The 20,383-nt window shown below is 41.3% G+C and overlaps 3 protein-coding genes and 1 pseudogene across 4 annotated transcripts in view; 1 reads left to right on the top strand and 3 right to left on the bottom strand.

The window, feature by feature from the left end:
• Positions 1-1,446: 1,446 nt before the first annotated feature.
• Positions 1,447-9,212, bottom strand: p3h1 (prolyl 3-hydroxylase 1). The gene is made up of 15 exons (XM_046875684.1): positions 8,634-9,212; positions 7,231-7,383; positions 6,959-7,148; positions 6,751-6,882; positions 6,525-6,664; positions 5,879-5,968; positions 5,706-5,758; positions 5,068-5,189; positions 4,828-4,982; positions 4,065-4,160; positions 3,739-3,889; positions 3,294-3,411; positions 3,129-3,204; positions 2,360-2,500; positions 1,447-1,923 (listed from the first exon to the last, which is right to left on the bottom strand). Exons 1-15 carry the CDS (start codon positions 9,144-9,146, stop codon positions 1,447-1,449), a joined length of 2,607 nt encoding a protein of 868 aa, XP_046731640.1. The 5' UTR covers positions 9,147-9,212.
• Positions 9,213-9,986: 774 nt separating this feature from the next.
• Positions 9,987-13,963, top strand: c19h1orf50 (chromosome 19 C1orf50 homolog). 2 transcript variants are annotated; one of them, XM_046875690.1, is made up of 6 exons: positions 9,987-10,226; positions 11,360-11,475; positions 11,558-11,644; positions 12,657-12,788; positions 12,962-13,167; positions 13,729-13,963. In XM_046875690.1, exons 1-5 carry the CDS (start codon positions 10,178-10,180, stop codon positions 13,148-13,150), a joined length of 573 nt encoding a protein of 190 aa, XP_046731646.1. In that variant the 5' UTR covers positions 9,987-10,177; the 3' UTR covers positions 13,151-13,167; positions 13,729-13,963. The 2 variants fall into 2 exon arrangements, with proteins under 2 accessions (XP_046731646.1, XP_046731645.1); XM_046875689.1 differs by having other exon boundaries at positions 9,988-10,226; positions 12,962-13,161.
• On the bottom strand, positions 13,961-15,371 carry LOC124402571 (annotated as a pseudogene).
• Positions 15,372-16,090: 719 nt separating this feature from the next.
• Positions 16,091-20,383, bottom strand: part of ap5b1 (adaptor related protein complex 5 subunit beta 1) — a 4,425-nt gene continuing 132 nt past the window's right edge. The window contains 5 exon segments of the mRNA XM_046875683.1: positions 16,091-17,190; positions 17,192-18,437; positions 18,440-18,923; positions 19,993-20,145; positions 20,246-20,383. The exon segment at positions 20,246-20,383 is cut by the window's right edge and continues 132 nt beyond it. Of these exon segments, the coding sequence (XP_046731639.1) occupies positions 16,254-17,190; positions 17,192-18,437; positions 18,440-18,923; positions 19,993-20,127 (2,802 nt within the window). The 5' untranslated portion in view covers positions 20,128-20,145; positions 20,246-20,383 and the 3' untranslated portion in view covers positions 16,091-16,253.

Genomic DNA, 20,383 nt, shown 5'->3' with positions numbered 1-20,383 from the left:
GTGGTGTCATTAAAAAAAGAGAAAATAATTAAACAAGAAGTCAAATTAAATATACTCAAATTAGATAAATGATACAAAATGTATAATATTTTAATTACTGAAGAGTATAATTTTTTTTTTATCATATAATTTTATATTTGTATCCTTAATGTGTGAACTTATTTTTCTGTTCAAAGAAAAACAAAAAAAGGGTTTATATCTTCCAAGGGTGGAGCTTTTTTTTTTTTTTCTTTTTTTTCTAGATGCACAAAAAAAGACAAATATAACATTTCCAAAATAAAATAAAAAAATTATTTAATTTTTAAGAGCTTGGATATGAACCACAGCAATAATAATAATAAGAAGAAGAATAAGAATAAGAATAAAACATAACAAACAAACAAACAACACAATTGGTAAAATTATTGGAATTGAATTCAAGTAATGATTATACCAGTTATAATTAAAAAAAAGTTCAGGTTGATAAAATATTCCAAAAAAATGTGCATTTTAGACAATAAAGTATATTTTAAGTGCTTTCATGAAATTATGGCGTCAGTGAAGATTATCATTATTATTTATTTCTTTGTTTGTTTATTTTTTAAGCACGTAGACTAAAAAAAAAAAAACGTATTTCCGACTCAGAGCTGATGAAACACTGCCATCTAGTGCCCATTTACATGAATGCAGAACAGATCATTCCTAAAGAAATTCTTCCAAGACGTTAAATAAAACCTCTGTCTCACATCTCACATCACACCAACCAGCAGGTTCTCCTAGAAACTGGGAATCCTGGAGTATCGATAGTTTCGGTGCTTTAATGGTATTATTATCTTATATTTTTACAAAAGGTGATCGAAGAAGGCTCATAGTGGTGACAATTTTGACATTTTCTTGCTTTGTTTTCCAAAAAAAAAAACAACCCTAAATTAAAGGCAGGTTCTGTACAACCCTAATTATTAAAGGATTAAGGATTTATTTTCTTGATGTATGTATTTATTTTTCTGTAATTTCTTATTATTAGCCACATATAAGGATTAAACATATACAACAAAACAAAAAGGTATGTCTGTAACTTTCAAGGGTGGATATAGTGTGTATTTTTTAGATACTGTACATTTGCAATGTCATTGTTTCTAACAAAAAGAGCTCGAATATGAGCCAGAAAAACAAAAAGAATAAATAAATAAATAAATAAATAAATAAAAGGAATAATAATAATAATAATAATAATAATAATGAGACACACACATTGTTAAAATAAAATGATTTTATTTCAGGTATGGCTCGTATCTTTTTGGTAGGAATATTCCGTAACAGTTTGTTGCTGCATTTCTTTGTGTCCTGGAGTTTTTTTTTTTTCATAATAAAAAAGTAGCAAAGAAGAAAATATCAAAAATTCTGAATCAGGTTGTCATTTTCAGTCAAAAGAAAAAACAAATTCACAAAAAAAAAAAAAAAAAAAGCTCATAATTCATCTTTTTTCTTCTGAGAGTCTGATTTTGAGCTTTTTGTTTTCAGCTGTTTGGATGACGTTTTTGTTTTCTTCTTGTCGGCTAACTTTTCCTTTTTGTCTGCTGTTTTGGACTTTTCTGCCTCTTTCGTTTTCGTCTTCACTTTTCCTGCTGGTTTGCTTTTCGTCGCCGTTTTAGCTTTCGATTTTACCGTCGATGTGGATTTCGGGGGTTTGGTTTTGCTTACCATCTTCGTCTCTGCTTTCGAGTCGGTGCTCGTCTCCTTCTTCTCCTCTGGTTTTTCAATCGTTTGCTCTTCCCTGGGTGTTTTTGTTTCTTCTTCCTTTTCTGTGGTTGTTTTTTCTCCATCAGGTTTCACGCTGTCCTTCTCCGGCATCGCCTCGTCGCTCCTGTCCTCCTCCGATCTCTGGAAGTCTGCGTTCAGTGGGCTGGAGAGCATTTTTAACAGCTCTTCCGCCTGGATTCGCTCCTGAGGAACATGGAAAAGTGGGAGAGTGAAATGAAGGCAGGAGATCATCCGAGATGTTTATTGTATATTCAGTGTAACCAACATGTTCAGATTTCCATAAAGATTTTATACTGAAAACATTCAAATCAGCCTGATTTCTGTCATCAAGAGCTTCAGACATATTAAACTCATTATTTTAATGTTTACAAGAACTTTTGTGTTCTTGTGCAGATAGATAGATAGATAGATAGATAGATAGATAGATAGATAGATAGATAGATAGATAGATAGATAGATAGATAGATAGATAGATAGATAGATCTACAAGCATTATCAGGACAGACTGACAGACAGACAGACAGACTGTCCACAGTCTACTACCATAATGTGATGGTAAGAGAGATGAAGATGAAGATGAAGGTATATTAGTGATAAAAGACAGTGTACTGAGTCTCACCTTCTCGTTGTGTCGAGGATCGAGAGTGAACCACAGAGCCACTGCACATCTCTGTCCTCTCTTTACTGCTCGCACACCATGAGGATTCTCCTTCCCAGCCCCGAATGCCACGATACGACCACACTGAGGCTTCACCACCGCCTGGAGAGAGAGAGAGAGAGAGAGAGAGAGAGAGACACACACACACAAAGAGAGATAAAGAAACAGAAAAAGAAACAGAATGAGACACAGACAGACAGACAGAGAGAGAGAAACAGAAAGAGACAGAGAGAGAAACAGAAGGAGAGACACACAATGAGACACAGAATAAGACCGACAGAGAGAGAGAGAGACATAGAGATAGAGAGAAAGAAAAACAGAAGGAGAGACACACAATAAAACAGACAGACAGACAGAGAGAGAAACAAAAGGAGACAGAGACACCGACAGACAGAGAGAGGGACATGGACAGATAGAGAGAGAAAGAAAGACATAATGAGACACAGAATGAGACAGACAGAGACACAAACAGAGAGAGAGAGAGAGAGAGAGAGAGAGAGAGAGAGAGAGAGAGAGACAGAGAGAGAGCAAGAGAGTGAATGAATATGAAGGAGAAATCATTTCTGAAAGATAATCCTGTTTAGGAAGTGAAGTAAGCAGTAAGTGTTATGAAAAATACCTTATGGTATACACACACACACACACACACACACACACACACACACACACACACACACAGTGCTAAAACTTTACAGCACGTTCCTAATGCACACATCTGAGAACTTCTTACCGTGATGGTTTTGGCATCGAGCTCGGTGAAGATGAAATCTCCTCCTTCGAAGTCGTCGTTGAGGTACAGGATGGCGCTGAGGGGAAAAAGGCCGGACGCTGTTACACTGCGCTCACAACCGAATCGCGGCTGTGTGTTGTGCTCGCTGGTGTTTCGTGGTTGTACCTGTAGTCTCGGTGTGTGTATGCTGGCGGCTCTTTGATGCACTCGTTCAGCTCGGAGATCAGGAGGCAGTTATCCACGTGCACCGGGTGGCTCAGGTCGTCTCGGTCTTCTTGTTTCTCTGCACAGGAACACGCATATACACAATATCAACAAATGTTCCTGGATACCTGAGCATACGACTGGTATTTGGTTATTAAACATCTTAATCTACATTTAATCCCCATTTGCTTCCCGTTCTTCTGGGAAGATGTTCCACTAGATTTTGTGATTTTGTCGTTCAGCCACAAGAGCATTAGTAAAGGTACTGACATAGAAGAAGGGGGTTCAATACTTTTGTTAAAAAAAAATGAGATTGAATATCTTCACTTAGGTGTACAGATTTTTGGCCTGAACGATACGTAGATCTACTTCTCAGATTCGAGCTGCAGGATGTAGCTCCTCTCACCTTCGATGGCGGAGCGGCAAACCAGGTGCGAGTAGGAGAAGTACAGAGGAGACTGGAGGCTGAAGTATGACTCCACCACTTTGCGCACCTTCTCGCTAAGGTCAAAGAACAGACGAGCGCTCTTCAGGGGGAGCACGCCTTCCTGACCGAGCTGTCACACACACACACACACACACACACACACACACACACACACACATATCTCAGGTCTGATCTACAGGAGTGGACAAATGGTAACATCACAGACATCTAAATACCATAACGACAATCTTTAGAAAAAAAAAAAAAAAAACACGATGTAGAAGAACTTTCCACAAAAGTCTCACCTTGAGCGCTTTGAGAATAGTGACACCCTGGAACATCTCGCTGGGAGAGTGAGGGCTCGGCCTTCCCCGGTAGCCGTCGCCTTTCTGCGCCGCCGTCTAAAGCAAAAAGGTCAAACGTGGTAACTGAACACGTTTGCAATGCTGAGCTTCACTTGAGCAGGACACACACCTACTCTGATTCTCCTGATCATCTGTTTCATGATAAACTACGACAGAAAGGTGCTACAGCAAGCACACAGCCTCTGAATTGAAGATAAGGGCGTCTGCCAAATGCATGAATGTAAACGGAAGGTTGTGGGTTCAAGCCCCGGTATTGTCTCTCTTGGGGCCCTTGAGAAAGGCCCTTAAACCCTCTTTGCCCCAGGGATAGTGTATCAACATGTGACAAGTACAAGGCATCTTTACTTTCTTTTTATTTATCCAGAATTTATTTGTTTTTCTGTCTGATTTTCTTTTCCTCATTTCTAAGAATACTTTTGTATGCATTAGATATGTTCAAGAAATGTTCTAAGCTACACTATGTGCAAAAAATGACTCCTGAATCATGACTCCTCATGTCAAGTCATGAATCGTGACTCCTCCGACTCCTGAATCATGACTCCTCAAGTCATAATCTGAAGTCTCCTGTCATGAATCGTGACTCCTCTGACTCCTGAATCATGACTCAGGAGTCAGAATCATGAAATCTCACTCCGCGTGTGAGACACCTGTATCCCTGTATCACACGGGGGGTTTATTCAGTACAGAGAATCGAAACACGTACGTTTGAAAGGCGGTGTAATTCGCGGCACTCGTCGGCTGTGATGACTCCGTCCAGCACGACTCTCTGGGAACCGTTCAGAGTTTTGGACGTCATGCTGACCGTGATGCCGTCGAGCACCAAGCTGTCCTCTGGAGGAGGTGTCAATGTACTGACCCTAGCAGCAACACATAGTACATTTAAACACATTTCATCTTGATTTTGATTTTTCTTAAGGGTGTGTGCAACCATCGCCATGCTCACCATCTTTAAGTAGTGTGGCTATGTCCGATGACTCCTTGTTCTTCTCCTCCACTAGCGTCTCGATGTCCTTCATGAGATTGCTGATCTCCTCTGTGATACGAGCTGCGGTCTCTCTGTCAGCCCTGAACACCACAGACACATGCTCTGAGAGGCTGACGATGATTTTATATATACACACAATATCAAACAAAAACATTTTATACTGCTGTCTCTACCTCATATACACACACACACACACACGCACATTAAGAACGTCCTCGGTCCTGAAGATGTTTAGTATATTGTAGAAAAAGTTTTTTTAAAGCAAAATCAATAAAAACATTAATAAAAGAATAGATCAAACTTTATATTATATATATGTGAAGAAAATGCCACCTGACAAGAAACGTTAAAAGTTTCAACTGCACAGTATATGGACAAAAGTTTGTGGACACCTGACCAGAAGATTTGTTTGTGCACAGGGGCATTGTCATGCTGGAACGGGTTTTGGGTCTCCTAGTTCAAGTGAAAGAAAAATGTCATGCTACAGCATCCAAAGACCAAAGCCTTCAACCGCAGGTGTCCCAATACTCTTAACCATATAGTGTACTCACTGCAGATCTCAGGGTTAAGAATCAAATATCAGAATTGTTTATTACTTTTGCTTGTCCCTGAGTTTCTTAGGCATGATCTCTTCCGGTGTCCACGTGTCCTGAAAAACACAAGGAGAGAGAGAGAGAGAGAGAGAGAGAGAGAGAGAGAGAGAGAGTGCGTGAGGAAATCAGAATACATAACGAACGTCAGGTTTGGGATAAAAAAAAACAACACTTACCGGATCGACGAACGCGATTCCAAAAATTTCATATCCAAAGTACAAGAGCTCTTTCTCCAGCAAGGAATTTTTGATGTACTGCTCAACCACCTGGAGGCACAAGAGTAATAACCACATCAATACTTTATTACCAATTACATCCCCAAAAGTATTGGGACACCCGACTTTTCAGCCATATGTGCTTCTTCTGCAAACTGTTATTGTATAAGACGTCTTTGGATGCTGTGGAATGAAATTTACCCTTCGCTTGTACTGGGAGACCCAAACCTTGTTCCAGCATGGCAATGCCAGCTCCATGAAGTTATGCTTTACATGGGTTGAAGTGGAAGATCTCCTGCTATAAAGCTCTGAACTCAACCCTTGAGTGTGAATGTGAACGCTGACTGCACCCCAGGTCTCCTCACCTCACCTACAATCTCCAAAAATCTAGTGGAACATAATTTCTTCATGTTTTTTGTCTGCTGTTTTACTTCAGACCAAATGCAGAACTGTCCTCGCCTTTAAGTGTTTTTTATTCATTGCTGTGACGTTTCAACAAGCCAAAAGGTAAATAAACACCAGGCGGAAATGCGAACGGGGGTCAAACAACCAGACAAAATTGTTCAGCTCTGATAAACGTTAGTAGAGTCGTGTAGGATGTGAGAACCTTTCTGGCTGTAATAGCAGCAGCTTTATCTTCTCCCAGTATGACTGAGTAATACGCCAAGTTCTGCTTCATCACTTGATCGTCAGGATGGAAAAGGAGGAAGGTTTTAGCACATTCGATGGCCTTCTCGTACTGCTCACCTGGAAAAAGAGACACGGTTTTCAACATGCGTTTGATACGCTCTTAAACAAATGGGCTACTGGGATGAACTGATCATGCGTCGTACTGTTATAGTAGGAAAACTGGAGGTAGTTCAAATGTGAAGGCAGGAAGTCTTCGAACGGTTTTTGACTTCCGGCGGTGGACGCCAGCTCCACAGCGCAGTTCTGCTTGCAGTTCAGAACGTACAGGTAGTGATCTGTAGGAAAAGAATCAGCCGTGTAAACACCGATACACAGGAAACGCTCTCTAAAACGAAACCCGCCGCCACTTGCCTGTGATGGACTGGAAAAGGTCGGCGCTGTACTCCATGTAGTTGTATCCGTCGTATTCGTACTCGCCCTCGCACAGCGCCCGGCACTCCGCGTCGGCGTCGAAATACTCCTCGAGCGCCTTCTCGAAGTATCCGATGGAGGAGGGAAAATCGTCTGCGCTGTACAGCCGCTTCCCGTCCAGAAACTCGTCCTGAAACATCGCATCTTACGTGTCATTTTTAACTCAGTGTAAAGGCGATCCCGAGCGTTTCGACATCACCAATGCGTCTCACCATGTGCGGCCTGGCCTCGAGGTCCTTATAGTCCGTGTCCTGCACGCCTGCCATCATGCCGTAATATTCCAGGTTCTGTCTCATCTCCATGTGGTCCGGGTTCGCTATGTAGAACGTGTTCGCCGCGGCAACAGCTTTATCCAGCTTGTTTATCTGCGGACACGCGCGCATCGATCGTATTAATTACAATTGTCATTGCATAAGTTATACTGTGCTGGATTTACAAAAAAACTATTTTTATTATTATAAAATGGCAAACTGACAAAAATATTTATCATATACTGCATTTGGAATTACGTCAAAGTTACAGGGTGAGAGGAACAATATTTTATAAAGAAAAATGTCACGCAATAACAAATTCATAATCTTTGATGTGGTGAAACGTTGAAAAATTTCTAATAAATAAATTAATCTAATGAAAAAATAATGAATTAGGACATAAGGATATAAGATATCGGTTTGAATAAAAAAGATTATAGTATATTAAATATTTAAATTTTAATGGTATATTTGTATTGGTATTTTTATCCTAATTACAGTTTATATTCAAGTTATTACAAGTTAATAAACTAATTACTTCCGCATACGCCAAAAAACATCACCATGGTTACCGCTTTTGATCCTATTTGGGATGTACCATCTCACGTTAGCACTTGAATAGAGAATAAAAGCAGTTTTGTTTAATTTAATTTTATATAAAATGCTAAATATTTTTATCATTCAGGATTGAATGGAAATATCGCTGACTTTGAGGGAACTTTCCAGCAACTTTAAATGTGTCTCGGCACGTACCACTTTAACTCCACCTAAAGACGTGGCACCCGAAAATCACTGGAGAGAGGGGGGTCGTTTGGAAAGGAATCGACTCCTCTGGCTGAGAGTCGACTCGAATAGAAAACCAGTGTTTTTTGGGGGAAATGTTAGCAATTCTACATTTTTCATGTAAATTCGAATCAATATTTTATGAAACTACTCGTAATTGATAACTGGTATAAGAGAAATCAATAGCTAGAACGTCATGACCGATAATGAGTCAACAGAGCTGTATACTTACAATGGGATTAGTAAATTAGTGATTTTTTAATTATTTAACGAGATTTTAAGTCAATGGAAAGCGAATCGGTTATCTGTAACGCATCAGATTGCGAAAGTAAATTCTCAAAGATAAAATGTAAGTGAACTCTTGAAATAAAGGCAGTGAGTCGTTTTGGGATTCGAAAGAGTCGATTCCTTGAAAAGTTCATTCATCATTGGGACGTGAAAAATAACTTGTGGTTTATTATAAGGGTTTATTAAAGCGTTTATTTCGTGTGTTTCTTGGTGAAAGAAGTCCTTTGAAAGGTGCATGAAGGGAAGTGTTACATGCGAAGAAGGGCAGTGAATGAGAGGATTTTTGCGTTTACCTTGAAATAAGCCACTTGCAGGTAATTATAAGGCGTCCTTTTCTTAAACTCGAGCTCCACCTCGTCGCTGATCTTGTGCACGGACGACGGCCCGAGTTTCTCCTCCTCGCAGCGTCTCATGCAGTCGGCCCTCTGCAGGATGCGCTGGAAGAAGCCGAGGTCCTCCACGGGACCGGCGCCGGGCAGCGGGACGGGCTCGTGGGCTCCGGCGCTCTGGAAGGCGGCGAGGTCGGCGCACGACCGGCGACACCGCGCCTTCGCACTGCGCACCGTCTCTTTGGTCCTCAGCGCTCGCTCCATGTTCAGGATGACCGAGAGCCAGTCCTGCTTATAGTACGCCTCCACGGCGTTGTCGAACAGCAGGTCGTACGGCTCCAGGACGCCGCTGACCTCCGCCTCACAGGATCCCGGCTCGGGAACGGTGAAGAACAGCAGGAGGAGGAGAGGAGCCAGGAGGCGCACCGCGGAGGACATCATGGTGAACATCGGGACCTCCTCGAGAAGAACTTTCATCCCAGATCTCCACCAAAACCTGCAAACTTTTCACTCCTGTCCAAGGAAGTGGGCGGGGCGATGGTTATAAAGGGCGGGGTTGTAGTTGGGTTTGTATCTGTAGTGGGCGGGGTTGTAGTTGGAGTGGGCGGAGTTGAAACTCTAAATAAATAAGTTTATGTACACAAACGTAAATGTAAATCACTTCAAAACTGACTTACACATTTATTTTAAAACCTTACAAGTCGGAAAGCAACCAGAACCATGATTACACTTAAAAATCTAAACTCCTCCTTTTTAAAAATAATATAATAATATATGTCTACCCTTCTTGTTATTCTATTTTCTCTTTCTTTTTTTTTACGTTTTTTTTCTCATTCTTTTCCTTCCTTTATAAAATATGAATATGTTTGTAATATTTCATTATGGTATGAATGTTGAATGATTAAGTGTACAATAAAAAAATAGTATCTATGGTATGTAAAGTTGTAGATATAGTGGGCGGGGCTGTAGGAGCAGAAATACTTTGATTTATATAATTGCACTCATAATTTAACTAAACATCGATTTAAGCAAAAACTAAATAAACAAAAATATATTTTATATTTATTAGTGCAAATATAAAACAGATGACCTTTCCAAGATGGCGGCTCGGTTGACGCGTTGGGCCTTAATCATATTTTCGGTGACCACAAAGTGCTGGAACAAATTATTTATTTATAAATTAAAATATTATTATTCCACTTACACTTATAATATCTTATTCTACATAAATTACAGTATTATTTACAAAAATGTAGTTTTGTCGCGAGAAACTATTTTTGTCTGTGTTTTTCGTCAGGCGTTTGAGTAAGCCTACTAACACATGAGAAAGACCCAGGAAAGAGCAGGCTGGCAAAGTTGTCTTGCCGAATCTGTATATTTTTTATGGCTCGTTGTTAATGAAACTAGAATTGAAATGATATAAACATTAATGCACTCTTTTGATATAATTTTTAACTTTAATTAAATCTTAATATTAGAATAATATAGGTCATCATCCGCGCTGGCAAATGGATAAAGCTGTGAGTTTGGTGAATCAGAGTGACAGAGGAAACACAGGTCAGAATACAGCGTGGACACTGAGCATAAACACTGTATTTACAGGACTATCAGGAATAAAAAATAATGACAACCAGGTTTTATAACAGGATAAAATAATGCACTTTGTCTTTATACACACTTCTTTTACAGCTGATCATTCTTTTAGAGAAAATCTAACTTCACTATAATTATAATTCATAATAAATATCTTGAGATTTATTTTTTTTACTATTATAAAGTGCACTATTATATAAGGACTCTAAAGGTAAGGAGTTCAAGCCCCACTATTGTCAAGCTGCCACTTTTGGGGCCCTTGAGCAAGGCCCTGTATCATGATTGACCCCGCACTCTGACCCCGCACTCTGACCCCAGCCTCCAAACTTAGCTGAGATATGCAAAGAATTTGACTGTGTTGTAATGTACACGTGACAAGTAAAAGCCATCTTTCGTTCTTTCGCATCAAACTTTATGCTGTTTTGAAGCAGTCAAAAAAAAAAAAGATTACATCAATTTGTTCCTATAATCAGCCTTTTCCTCATTATATATATATATATATATATATATATATATATATATATATATATATATAAATATATATATATATATATATATATATATATATATATATATATATATATATAATTACTTAATGTGCAGTTTGGATAGCAGTACAGATTTACTGTTCTCTGAAAATAACTCAACATACAGTCATTATTGTCTAAATAACTGCCAACAAAAGTGCGTGCACCCTCAGTGAACATGTCAAAACTGTGACCAAAGTGTCAATATTGTGTGTGAGCACCATTGTTATGTAGCACTGCTTTAATCCTCCTGGTATGGAATTCACCAGAGCTGCACAGGTTGTTGTTGGGATCCTCTTCCACTCCTCCTTAATGACATCACGGAGCTGCTGGATGTTAGACACATGGCGCTTCTCCAAATCCAATACAAGATACACACATTTGTATGGTTCTGTCTAGCGGAAAAAAACATAAATATGATGAATAGACGTGTGGCTTTGAACATTTATACGACGCACAGCTGTTATCACTTAGGATGGATGGATATATATATATTTAGTTCAATTTAGATGTTACAGCTTATCAGCACCTGATCCTTCTGTCATTGACGTTTCATGTTAATATTTTCAGTCACGCTGGTGGAAACCAACAGCAAACCAAACAGCCTGGAACTGGTGAGCTCTTACCACACCAACCGAGTGGGAGATCCCATGGACCTCGTGGCTCTGGCTGAGCATGTTCAGAAGGTACGCAGAAAAGTTTTCAGATCGATCTTTGCACATCATACCGTTCCTGCTATTCAACAGCATGTCCTTGTTTTTTCTTAAGGGAGACGAATTTATTCGAGCAAACGCTTGCAACAGGTTGACAGTCATCGCGGATCAAATAAGATACCTGCAGGAGCAAGCGAGGAAGGTGAAAAACATTCCGATCGCATTGTTGTGGAATTCTCAGATCTGATCGTTTTGTTCATTTTCTATAACAGCGGTTTTGACAGTGGTGAAGGTTAGAACAGCTCGCTTGTACTGTACATGCCAAATTAAAAGAATACATGTGCGTAATCGTGGTCCATGAAGGAAGAACGGAGTTCTTTACGGTTTCTCAGTCAAATGACTGTGAATGGGATTGTTTTGTTTTATTATTTATTAAAGAAAAATAAAGAAAAACTGTTAAAGGAAAGATTGTATATAACTGTAATAACAAGAGAGAACAGTCCTGGACATTATGGTTATATTTAATGCTTAAACAGACAAAAAGCATATTTTTTGCGGAATTGAAGAGGACAAGAGGAATGGAACACTTCCCGAATTTAACTTTAAAACTTTTGGAGATATGAAGGATGCAATACTACTCTACAGGTACTCAAGATCCACCGATTCATCGGTTTTACCGATTAATTGACGACGTTTGCCGATTGCTGGCGCTATCGTCAAAAATCCATTCCCATAGTTTTTCCGGGTCGCGTTTGTTTCCAGAGCAGCTGTGAAGGTCTGTTGTGATTATACAGGAGCCGCCTCTACAGCGCTGTTTGAAAACGAACTTTATTTAAAAAGGTATTAGTAAATGTTTAACTTAACTAACAAACAATCAGCAACACTTTTAAAGCCTTTATTAACTTTAGGTAATGTTAAAAATGGAATCTTATAAATCCAAACAGTCATGCTTTAAATGGCCATCTATAAATATCTTCACAAAAGCTAGAGCATTGAAATTACATTTATTTTAAAGGAAGGTCAATATTTTTTTTAGATGGAGTGTTACGTTGGGTTTTCTTCTTTTTTTTATTTATTTTTTTATCCAGTATCCATTTTACAAACTATCGGGTGTTTAATTGGTTATCGGCAAATACGATCCAACCTGGCTATCGGTTAAAATCCATTTAAGATGAACTGTTTGTTATTTCTCCTCTAAATATATTGTATATCAGGTGTTAGAGGATGCAAAGAGGGACGCCGATCTCCACCACGCAGCCTGCAATGTTGTGAAGAAGCCAGGAAACATGTATTACCTGTACACACGTGAATCAGGCCAGCGGTACTTCTCTATACTCTCCCCGAAGGTAAAGCATTCATCTGAAGCTCATGTAATATTCTTAATGGAAAGCGTAAGCAGCATTATAGCAGAGGGAAAAGTGCTGTTATGGACTTCTATAAAAGAAAAATAAATGAAATTTGTTACAGTAATTGTAAACGGGCCCATCCATGCTATCAAAAATGCTTTATTTATTTAAAGGAATGGGGTCCCAGTTGTCCACACGAGTTCCTTGGCGCTTACAAACTGCAGCATGACATGTCCTGGACCCCGATAGAAGACGTCGAAAAGCGGGATGCTGAAATCAGTGTAATTGACAAACTCCTGAACAGTCAAAGCAGCGCTCTGCCGTCCAGCACCGGACCAAACTTCGGGGGTCTTTCAAACTGACCGGAGTGTGTGTACGTGTAAGACATAATCTGATCTAACTGCAAAAAAATAAATAATCAGAAATAGTAATAACAAAGTTACACGAGTGGGGAAGTGGGCAAAGCTTTAGAAGAATAAATTTGTGGTTGGGGGTTGCATGGGGGTAAATTTTCAGACTTTCATCAAACTTTCCAGGAATTTCATCTGTGGGAATTTTGAAAAATATTCCAAGTTGGAAACTGGAATTAATTAGAAATTTATATGAACATTACCATATATAAATATAATAAATTAATTAATTAATTGTCAGTCTAATTTTTTGCAGAATTGCTCACAGCACGTTATATTTATGTAATTTACGTGAAAACTCGCCAAGATGGACATTTTTGACATCATTCCGTGTGCCGGATTCGAGAAATGGTGTTTTATATGTTATGAGGAATGCATAGTGCAGGTAGGGGGCGTGGCCTCAGTAACCTTGAGATAAGTGTGCATGTGATTGCAGTTTATTCCTGGAAAGTTTCCAGTCTTGAAAATTCATAAGTCATAGGAGACTCGTGTATATTATGTGGTCAGTAAAGAATCCATTGTTTCCTCAGATGTGACTGGAATGGACGCACGAATGTTCAGCGCTGTGGAATTCTCAATTCTGATTGGTCGGAACAAGGTGGTCATATCATCCTATTCCTTTACGTGAGGATTTGTCACATGTTCTGTAAGAAGATTTACTTCGAATGTTTTGCAAAATAGACAAAACTTGTTGCTTTTGCCTAAATTTTGCAACATTGCTGCCTGAAAATGATCATTGAAACAGAATAAAATGCATAAGAATTGTGTGATTTTCTTTTATTAATACTGCAATTTGAGTTATTTGTCAATATACACCATACTGTAAATTTCTTTGGCATCAAAATATCATTCGGTGCAAACAATTGTATTTTCAAGACAAGCAATTAAAAAAATACATATTCAATCAATTTCAATAAAAATTCAACAACAGCTAACAAGGTATATCAGGACCCCGGAGCTCCTCAATTCCAGATCTGTTGTCTGTTGCTGTGTTACAGGGCACTGTTAGGCTTTGTAAGTAGGAGTTGACGTGAGGGAGCAGTTCCCAGTTGTCTGTCGCGACGCTGACTTGAACACTGTCCTCGCCCTCTCTGATATTCAATAAAACATGAAATATTGGTGGAAGGAAAAACAGGACCTTCCACCCGTTCGGTCCTTGTGAAATCACGTACCTCTGGAAATTCTTAATCAGATCCGCTAGAGTGTCACCTTCAGCCTTAAAACAAAAGAGGCTCGTCTCTGAAGCGCTCGGTTCCCCGGATGCTAGCGCATCCCAAATCCGATCAAACATGTCCTCTTTAAGTTGAGGCGGTGTACCTAGCGGTAAAGGGACAGGAAGAAATATCTCAGGAATGACACTCTAACATCAGGTAGATGAGTGTGCCAGGACTGGCCGTCTTCCGTGGTGAAAATGGCGCCACCGTAATCTTGTTGGGTACGGGTGATACGGCTTCAGGTTCACGCTGACTCGTTGCGGCTTCCTGTCTCTGAAAAGGCACGGCACGTAGATGTCTTCGACTTTCGCATAGTGCGACATGTCTGCGTTAAAATGCAAGCATATGGTGAAGATACGATCGAATCTAGGATCCGTGAGGTTTGCGTGAGTCAGGTTGTACCTCAACGTGACCTCTGAGGCAAAGCCGGGGGTTTTTAGTTGCTCTTGGTAAAACTCGTATAAGTCCTTCTGAGTCGGGACTTCTGCAGTTTGAACTAAATCCTGAGAATCATTTGGGGAAATCTTTTCAAGCTGAATGATACAACTCTCCGTCTGGAGAACTATCGAACAACTGCCAAGTTCTTCGTTTGCAGTGATGGTAGACAAGGATCGGATTTTTGCCTGTCCTCCGATGGGGGCATTGGCGAGGACACTGGCAAGTTTTTCCGAAGACAAGTTGGTAAGGAGGGTGTAGTAAAACCGAGCGTGGTCTTGAATGTCCGTGTCCTCGTAGTGTCTGGACATGTGCTGAAGAAGATCTGCCAGTTCAATGAACATTTGGTTCAACGAGGGTGCTGAAGCAAATTGCGGCATACCGCGAGGATAGCGGTACCGACGTGCCAGCTCCTCCTTTCGCAAAGGTTCGAATTGACGAGGATGTCACGGAGGAAGCAGATACTACTTTTCTGCGTGATCTGACTCTCCTGTGCAACCCGAGCCAAGATTTTGAGATGCCAACCTAAGCTTTGAAGGGTTAGTTGCAAAGAAGGCATTTCCACAATGCACCTTTGAAGAGCTTTCAACAACCGGACCGACCAAAGCGAATCCTCAAGGCGTTCCTGGATCCGGTCGGTGAGGTTGATCAGATTTGGCGCGAGGTGACAATTTCTGGAAAACAGCTCGCGTAACCGATGGACAAGTTTCTCTGAGAGATTCTCCATGTGGTTGAAGTGCACGAGGAATACGTAAATCGCTCTGAAAGAGGTCACCACAGTTTCCCTGCTGCCGTTTTTGTCCACTATTCTGAGCAGAGCCATCACATGATTGAGCAGATATCCCAAACCTTGGCCGTCCTCCTCCTCATTTGCCTCGAGGTGTACCAGGCAGAGAAGGTTCAGTCTAGAAAGCATTGTGGTGCTGTCATTGAATACACTAGGGAAGAGGGATAGAGTAAGCTTAGGGGTAATGAGGACAGGCAAGCACTCCTCTCCGCTGCTAGAGATAGGTCTGTTCTCAGGAAAGTGAAGAATGCAGTCAATGTAAAAGAGCTTCTCGGGAACTCTCAGAAGGGGATGTTGCGCCATTCCTACGAGCCGCTTAAGCAAGAAATGTTCGTCCTCAGCAGTAAAGAGGCTATCTGTGAACGTGCCTTTCATAAACAGGGTGGCGTGCATCAAATGAAAACGATGAAGGCACCTGATCCAAAATACACCTGATCATTTCTTTGCTTGCCGCACATTTTTCTTTTATTAATACTGCAATTTGAGTTATTTGTCAATATACACCATACTGTAAATTTCTTTGGCATCAAAATATCATTCGGTGCAAACAATTGTATTTTCAAGACAAGCAATTAAAAAAATACATATTCAATCAATTTCAATAAAAATTCAACAACAGCTAACAAGGTATATCAGGACCCCGGAGCTCCTCAATTCCAGATCTGTTGTCTGTTGCTGTGTTACAGGGCACTGTTAGGCTTTGTAAGTAGGAGTTGACGTGAGGGAGCAGTTCCCAGTTGTCTGTCGCGACGCTGACTTGAACACTGTCCTCGCCCTCTCTGATATTCAATAAAACATGAAATGTTGGTGGAAGGAAAAACAGGACCTTCCACCCGTTCGGTCCTTGTGAAATCACGTACCTCTGGAAATTCTTAATCAGATCCGCTAGAGTGTCACCTTCAGCCTTAAAACAAAAGAGGCTCGTCTCTGAAGCGCTCGGTTCCCCGGATGCTAGCGCATCCCAAATCCGATCAAACATGTCCTCTTTAAGTTGAGGCGGTGTACCTAGCGGTAAAGGGACAGGAAGAAATATCTCAGGGAATGACACTCTAACATCAGGTAGATGAGTGTGCCAGGACTGGCCGTCTTCCGTGGTGAAAATGGCGCTCACTCGTAATCTTGTTGGGTACGGGTGATACGGCTTCAGGTTCACGCTGACTCGTTGCGGCTTCCTGTCTCTGAAAAGGCACGGCACGTAGATGTCTTCGACTTTCGCATAGTGCGACATGTCTGCGTCAAAATGCAAGCATATGGTGAAGATACGATCGAATCTAGGATCCGTGAGGTTTGCGTGAGTCAGGTTGTACCTCAACGTGACCTCTGAGGCAAAGCCGGGGGTTTTTAGTTGCTCTTGGTAAAACTCGTATAAGTCCTTCTGAGTCGGGACTTCTGCAGTTTGAACTAAATCCTGAGAATCATTTGGGGAAATCTTTTCAAGCTGAATGATACAACTCTCCGTCTGGAGAACTATCGAACAACTGCCAAGTTCTTCGTTTGCAGTGATGGTAGACAAGGATCGGATTTTTGCCTGTCCTCCGATGGGGGCATTGGCGAGACACTGGCAAGTTTTTCCAAGACAAGTTGGTAAGGAGGGTGTAGTAAAACCGAGCGTGGTCTTGAATGTCCGTGTCCTCGTAGTGTCTGGACATGTGCTGAAGAAGATCTGCCAGTTCAATGAACATTTGGTTCAACGTAGGGTGCTGAAGCAAATTGCGGCATACCGCGAGGATAGCGGTACCGACGTGCCAGCTCCTCCTTTCGCAAAGGTTCGAATTGACGAGGATGTCACGGAGGAAGCAGATACTACTTTTCTGCGTGATCTGACTCTCCTGTGCAACCCGAGCCAAGATTTTGAGATGCCAACCTAAGCTTTGAAGGGTTAGTTGCAAAGAAGGCATTTCCACAATGCACCTTTGAAGAGCTTTCAACAACCGGACCGACCAAAGCGAATCCTCAAGGCGTTCCTGGATCCGGTCGGTGAGGTTGATCAGATTTGGCGCGAGGTGACAATTTCTGGAAAACAGCTCGCGTAACCGATGGACAAGTTTCTCTGAGAGATTCTCCATGTGGTTGAAGTGCACGAGGAATACGTAAATCGCTCTGAAAGAGGTCACCACAGTTTCCCTGCTGCCGTTTTTGTCCACTATTCTGAGCAGAGCCATCACATGATTGAGCAGATATCCCAAACCTTGGCCGTCCTCCTCCTCATTTGCCTCGAGGTGTACCAGGCAGAGAAGGTTCAGTCTAGAAAGCATTGTGGTGCTGTCATTGAATACACTAGGGAAGAGGGATAGAGTAAGCTTAGGGGTAATGAGGACAGGCAAGCACTCCTCTCCGCTGCTAGAGATAGGTCTGTTCTCAGGAAAGTGAAGAATGCAGTCAATGTAAAAGAGCTTCTCGGGAACTCTCAGAAGGGGATGTTGCGCCATTCCTACGAGCCGCTTAAGCAAGAAATGTTCGTCCTCAGCAGTAAAGAGGCTATCTGTGAACGTGCCTTTCATAAACAGGGTGGCGTGCATCAGCTCGACCTCAGTCGTTCCGAAAAGCCTGAGCAACTGAGACTTGAATATGGCCGGAGAGATGCCTGGTACCATCGCTACCACCTCGACAAGCCCCCTAAGCAAGGCGGCCTGTGAGGGTGACGTCATCAAGTACGATTCCTCCAAGATTAAGGACATTATGGACTTCAGCTCTTTGAAGTCCAGCGTTGTCGGTAGTTGTGAAGCTTGAGCCATGCTGACAGACAGGTTGGACTTTGTAAACTGGGGAAACTTCCACAAAAAGCCTTCATTTCCCGCTAAGACGCTCGAAGCTTAGCGTTATCCACATCCTTTTCTTGTGTCAAAAATCGGATCGCGTTCTTGAGCACCTCTGTGTAGAGCATGCAATAGGACTGATGCAGAACGGTGGTTTCCTGCTGCTTAAGGTAATAAAGAGCCTCGAGCTTTTGAGACAGAAGGCCTGGCTGGCAGGTTTCCATTTCTCTGAGACACTCGCAAGCCCCGGCTCTGACCGCGTGATGAGTCGGACCTCCCACATTATCGTTTGTGTCCTGAATCAATGAAAACAAAAAGCTCAAATAGTCCTCCGCGACTTTGGTTCGGTCGGCCAAGCACGAGGTGCAAATCAAAACACTGGTGATGGCCAGCAGGAGGTGGCATTTTAGACCGACCGATTTCTGTGGAGTACAGTTGAGAATAGAGACGAGCTCATGCGCCGTCTGCTCTCCAGCGGACGTGGTCGTGCAAAGGACCGTGGGATGCTCCAAGAATACGGACAACAGGAGTATCTAGTATAAACAGAAGAGAAAATCGTTCAGATTCTTATATGACGTTCAAAAGGTTTCAAATCTTACAACTAATTTTTGTTTCACAATCAAATGAAAAACGATGAAGGCACCTGATCCAAAATACACCTGATCATTTCTTTGCTTGCCGCACATTTTTCTTTTATGGTGCGACATCGGACATCAGGCAATAATGTGCAGCTACCAGTCATCACTGCAACTGCTATATACAATGTATACAATGTGTATAAGTATCTCTCAAACAGCAGGTCTTTCGGGGTGTTTCGGTTATGCAGTGGTCAATAATTACAAAAATGTGGTCTAAGGAAAGACACCAGGTGAATCACTGAGTGTCCTGACCACACAAGGTAGGCTAAGGCTAGCCCAACTAGTCCGATCTCTCATCCCAAATGGGTGTAAAAGTCAATGGGATGATTGGACTTAAAGGATCTGCTGCTTACGGCTTGGTAACCTGATAAAACAGCACACGTTTAGAGGTCTTGTGGAGGCCATGCTGGTGACCTTTCAAGCTTCATTCACAAAAGTCCATCCATCTATCCATCCATCTATCCATCCATACTTTAGTGCCTATAGGTTAACTCTAATGTTCGATCCAGTGGTGACGGTGTAAAGGAAAAACACCCTGAGACTTCATGAGGAAGACATTTTTAAAGGTTCTAAAGCTTCTAAAGGGATTTTCTAAGCCACTGTAGAAAATCCATACATCCTCTTATTTTTATTAGGTTTCAATGTAAGATGTTATAGAGCTTTTTACCCTTTTTTTATTAGTGTATTTTTTGCCGTGCATGAAATATATTTTTGTAACACACAGCCAAGTCTGAATATTCAAAGAGGTGTTTAAAGGGTGATTACAATCAGCACACTTGAAGCATTGATGATACCATTGATGATAACTGGCCACGACAATGTCAACCTATAACAACAACAACAACAACAATAATAATAATATTATAAATAATAAATAAAAATCAACAGTAGGTGGCTTGGAAATTATACAAAAAAAGAAGAAAATAAAGAAAACTGAGTACTCATTTTCTCCATCTTTGCTTACCTTCTTGCTGTCATTTGTTTTGTCATCCCTCAGATTGTCCAGAAGTTCTGCTAAAAACATCTCAGAGGTGGTGCGAGACAAGAACTGAGTGGGACTGAATAATAAAGAGGAGATTCTTGCATCCCAGGAGGTCATGATGATGCTGAAGTTGCGCTGAAACACATTTAAATCGCATTTAATGAGCTGAAGGTTCAGTAAGCCTGAATGCACACTAGCGCCCTGAGCCTTAGGAAAGAATAGTGCACTACTCTACCTGTCGCGTGCTGTGTAGTACGGAAGTATGCGTGCACCCTGAACCACAAGGCCGCAAAGAGCCCCGAAAAACAACACAAAAACTCCGCAAAAACCAGACCCACAACCCCGGAACGCTCCTCACTCACATCCCGCACAC

The sequence above is a fragment of the Silurus meridionalis genome, chromosome 19 (assembly GCF_014805685.1).
Source record: "Silurus meridionalis isolate SWU-2019-XX chromosome 19, ASM1480568v1, whole genome shotgun sequence".
Lineage (NCBI taxonomy): Eukaryota > Metazoa > Chordata > Actinopteri > Siluriformes > Siluridae > Silurus > Silurus meridionalis.
The sequence above is the reverse complement of the archived record's forward strand: the minus strand, read 5'-3'. Positions and strand labels throughout refer to the sequence as shown.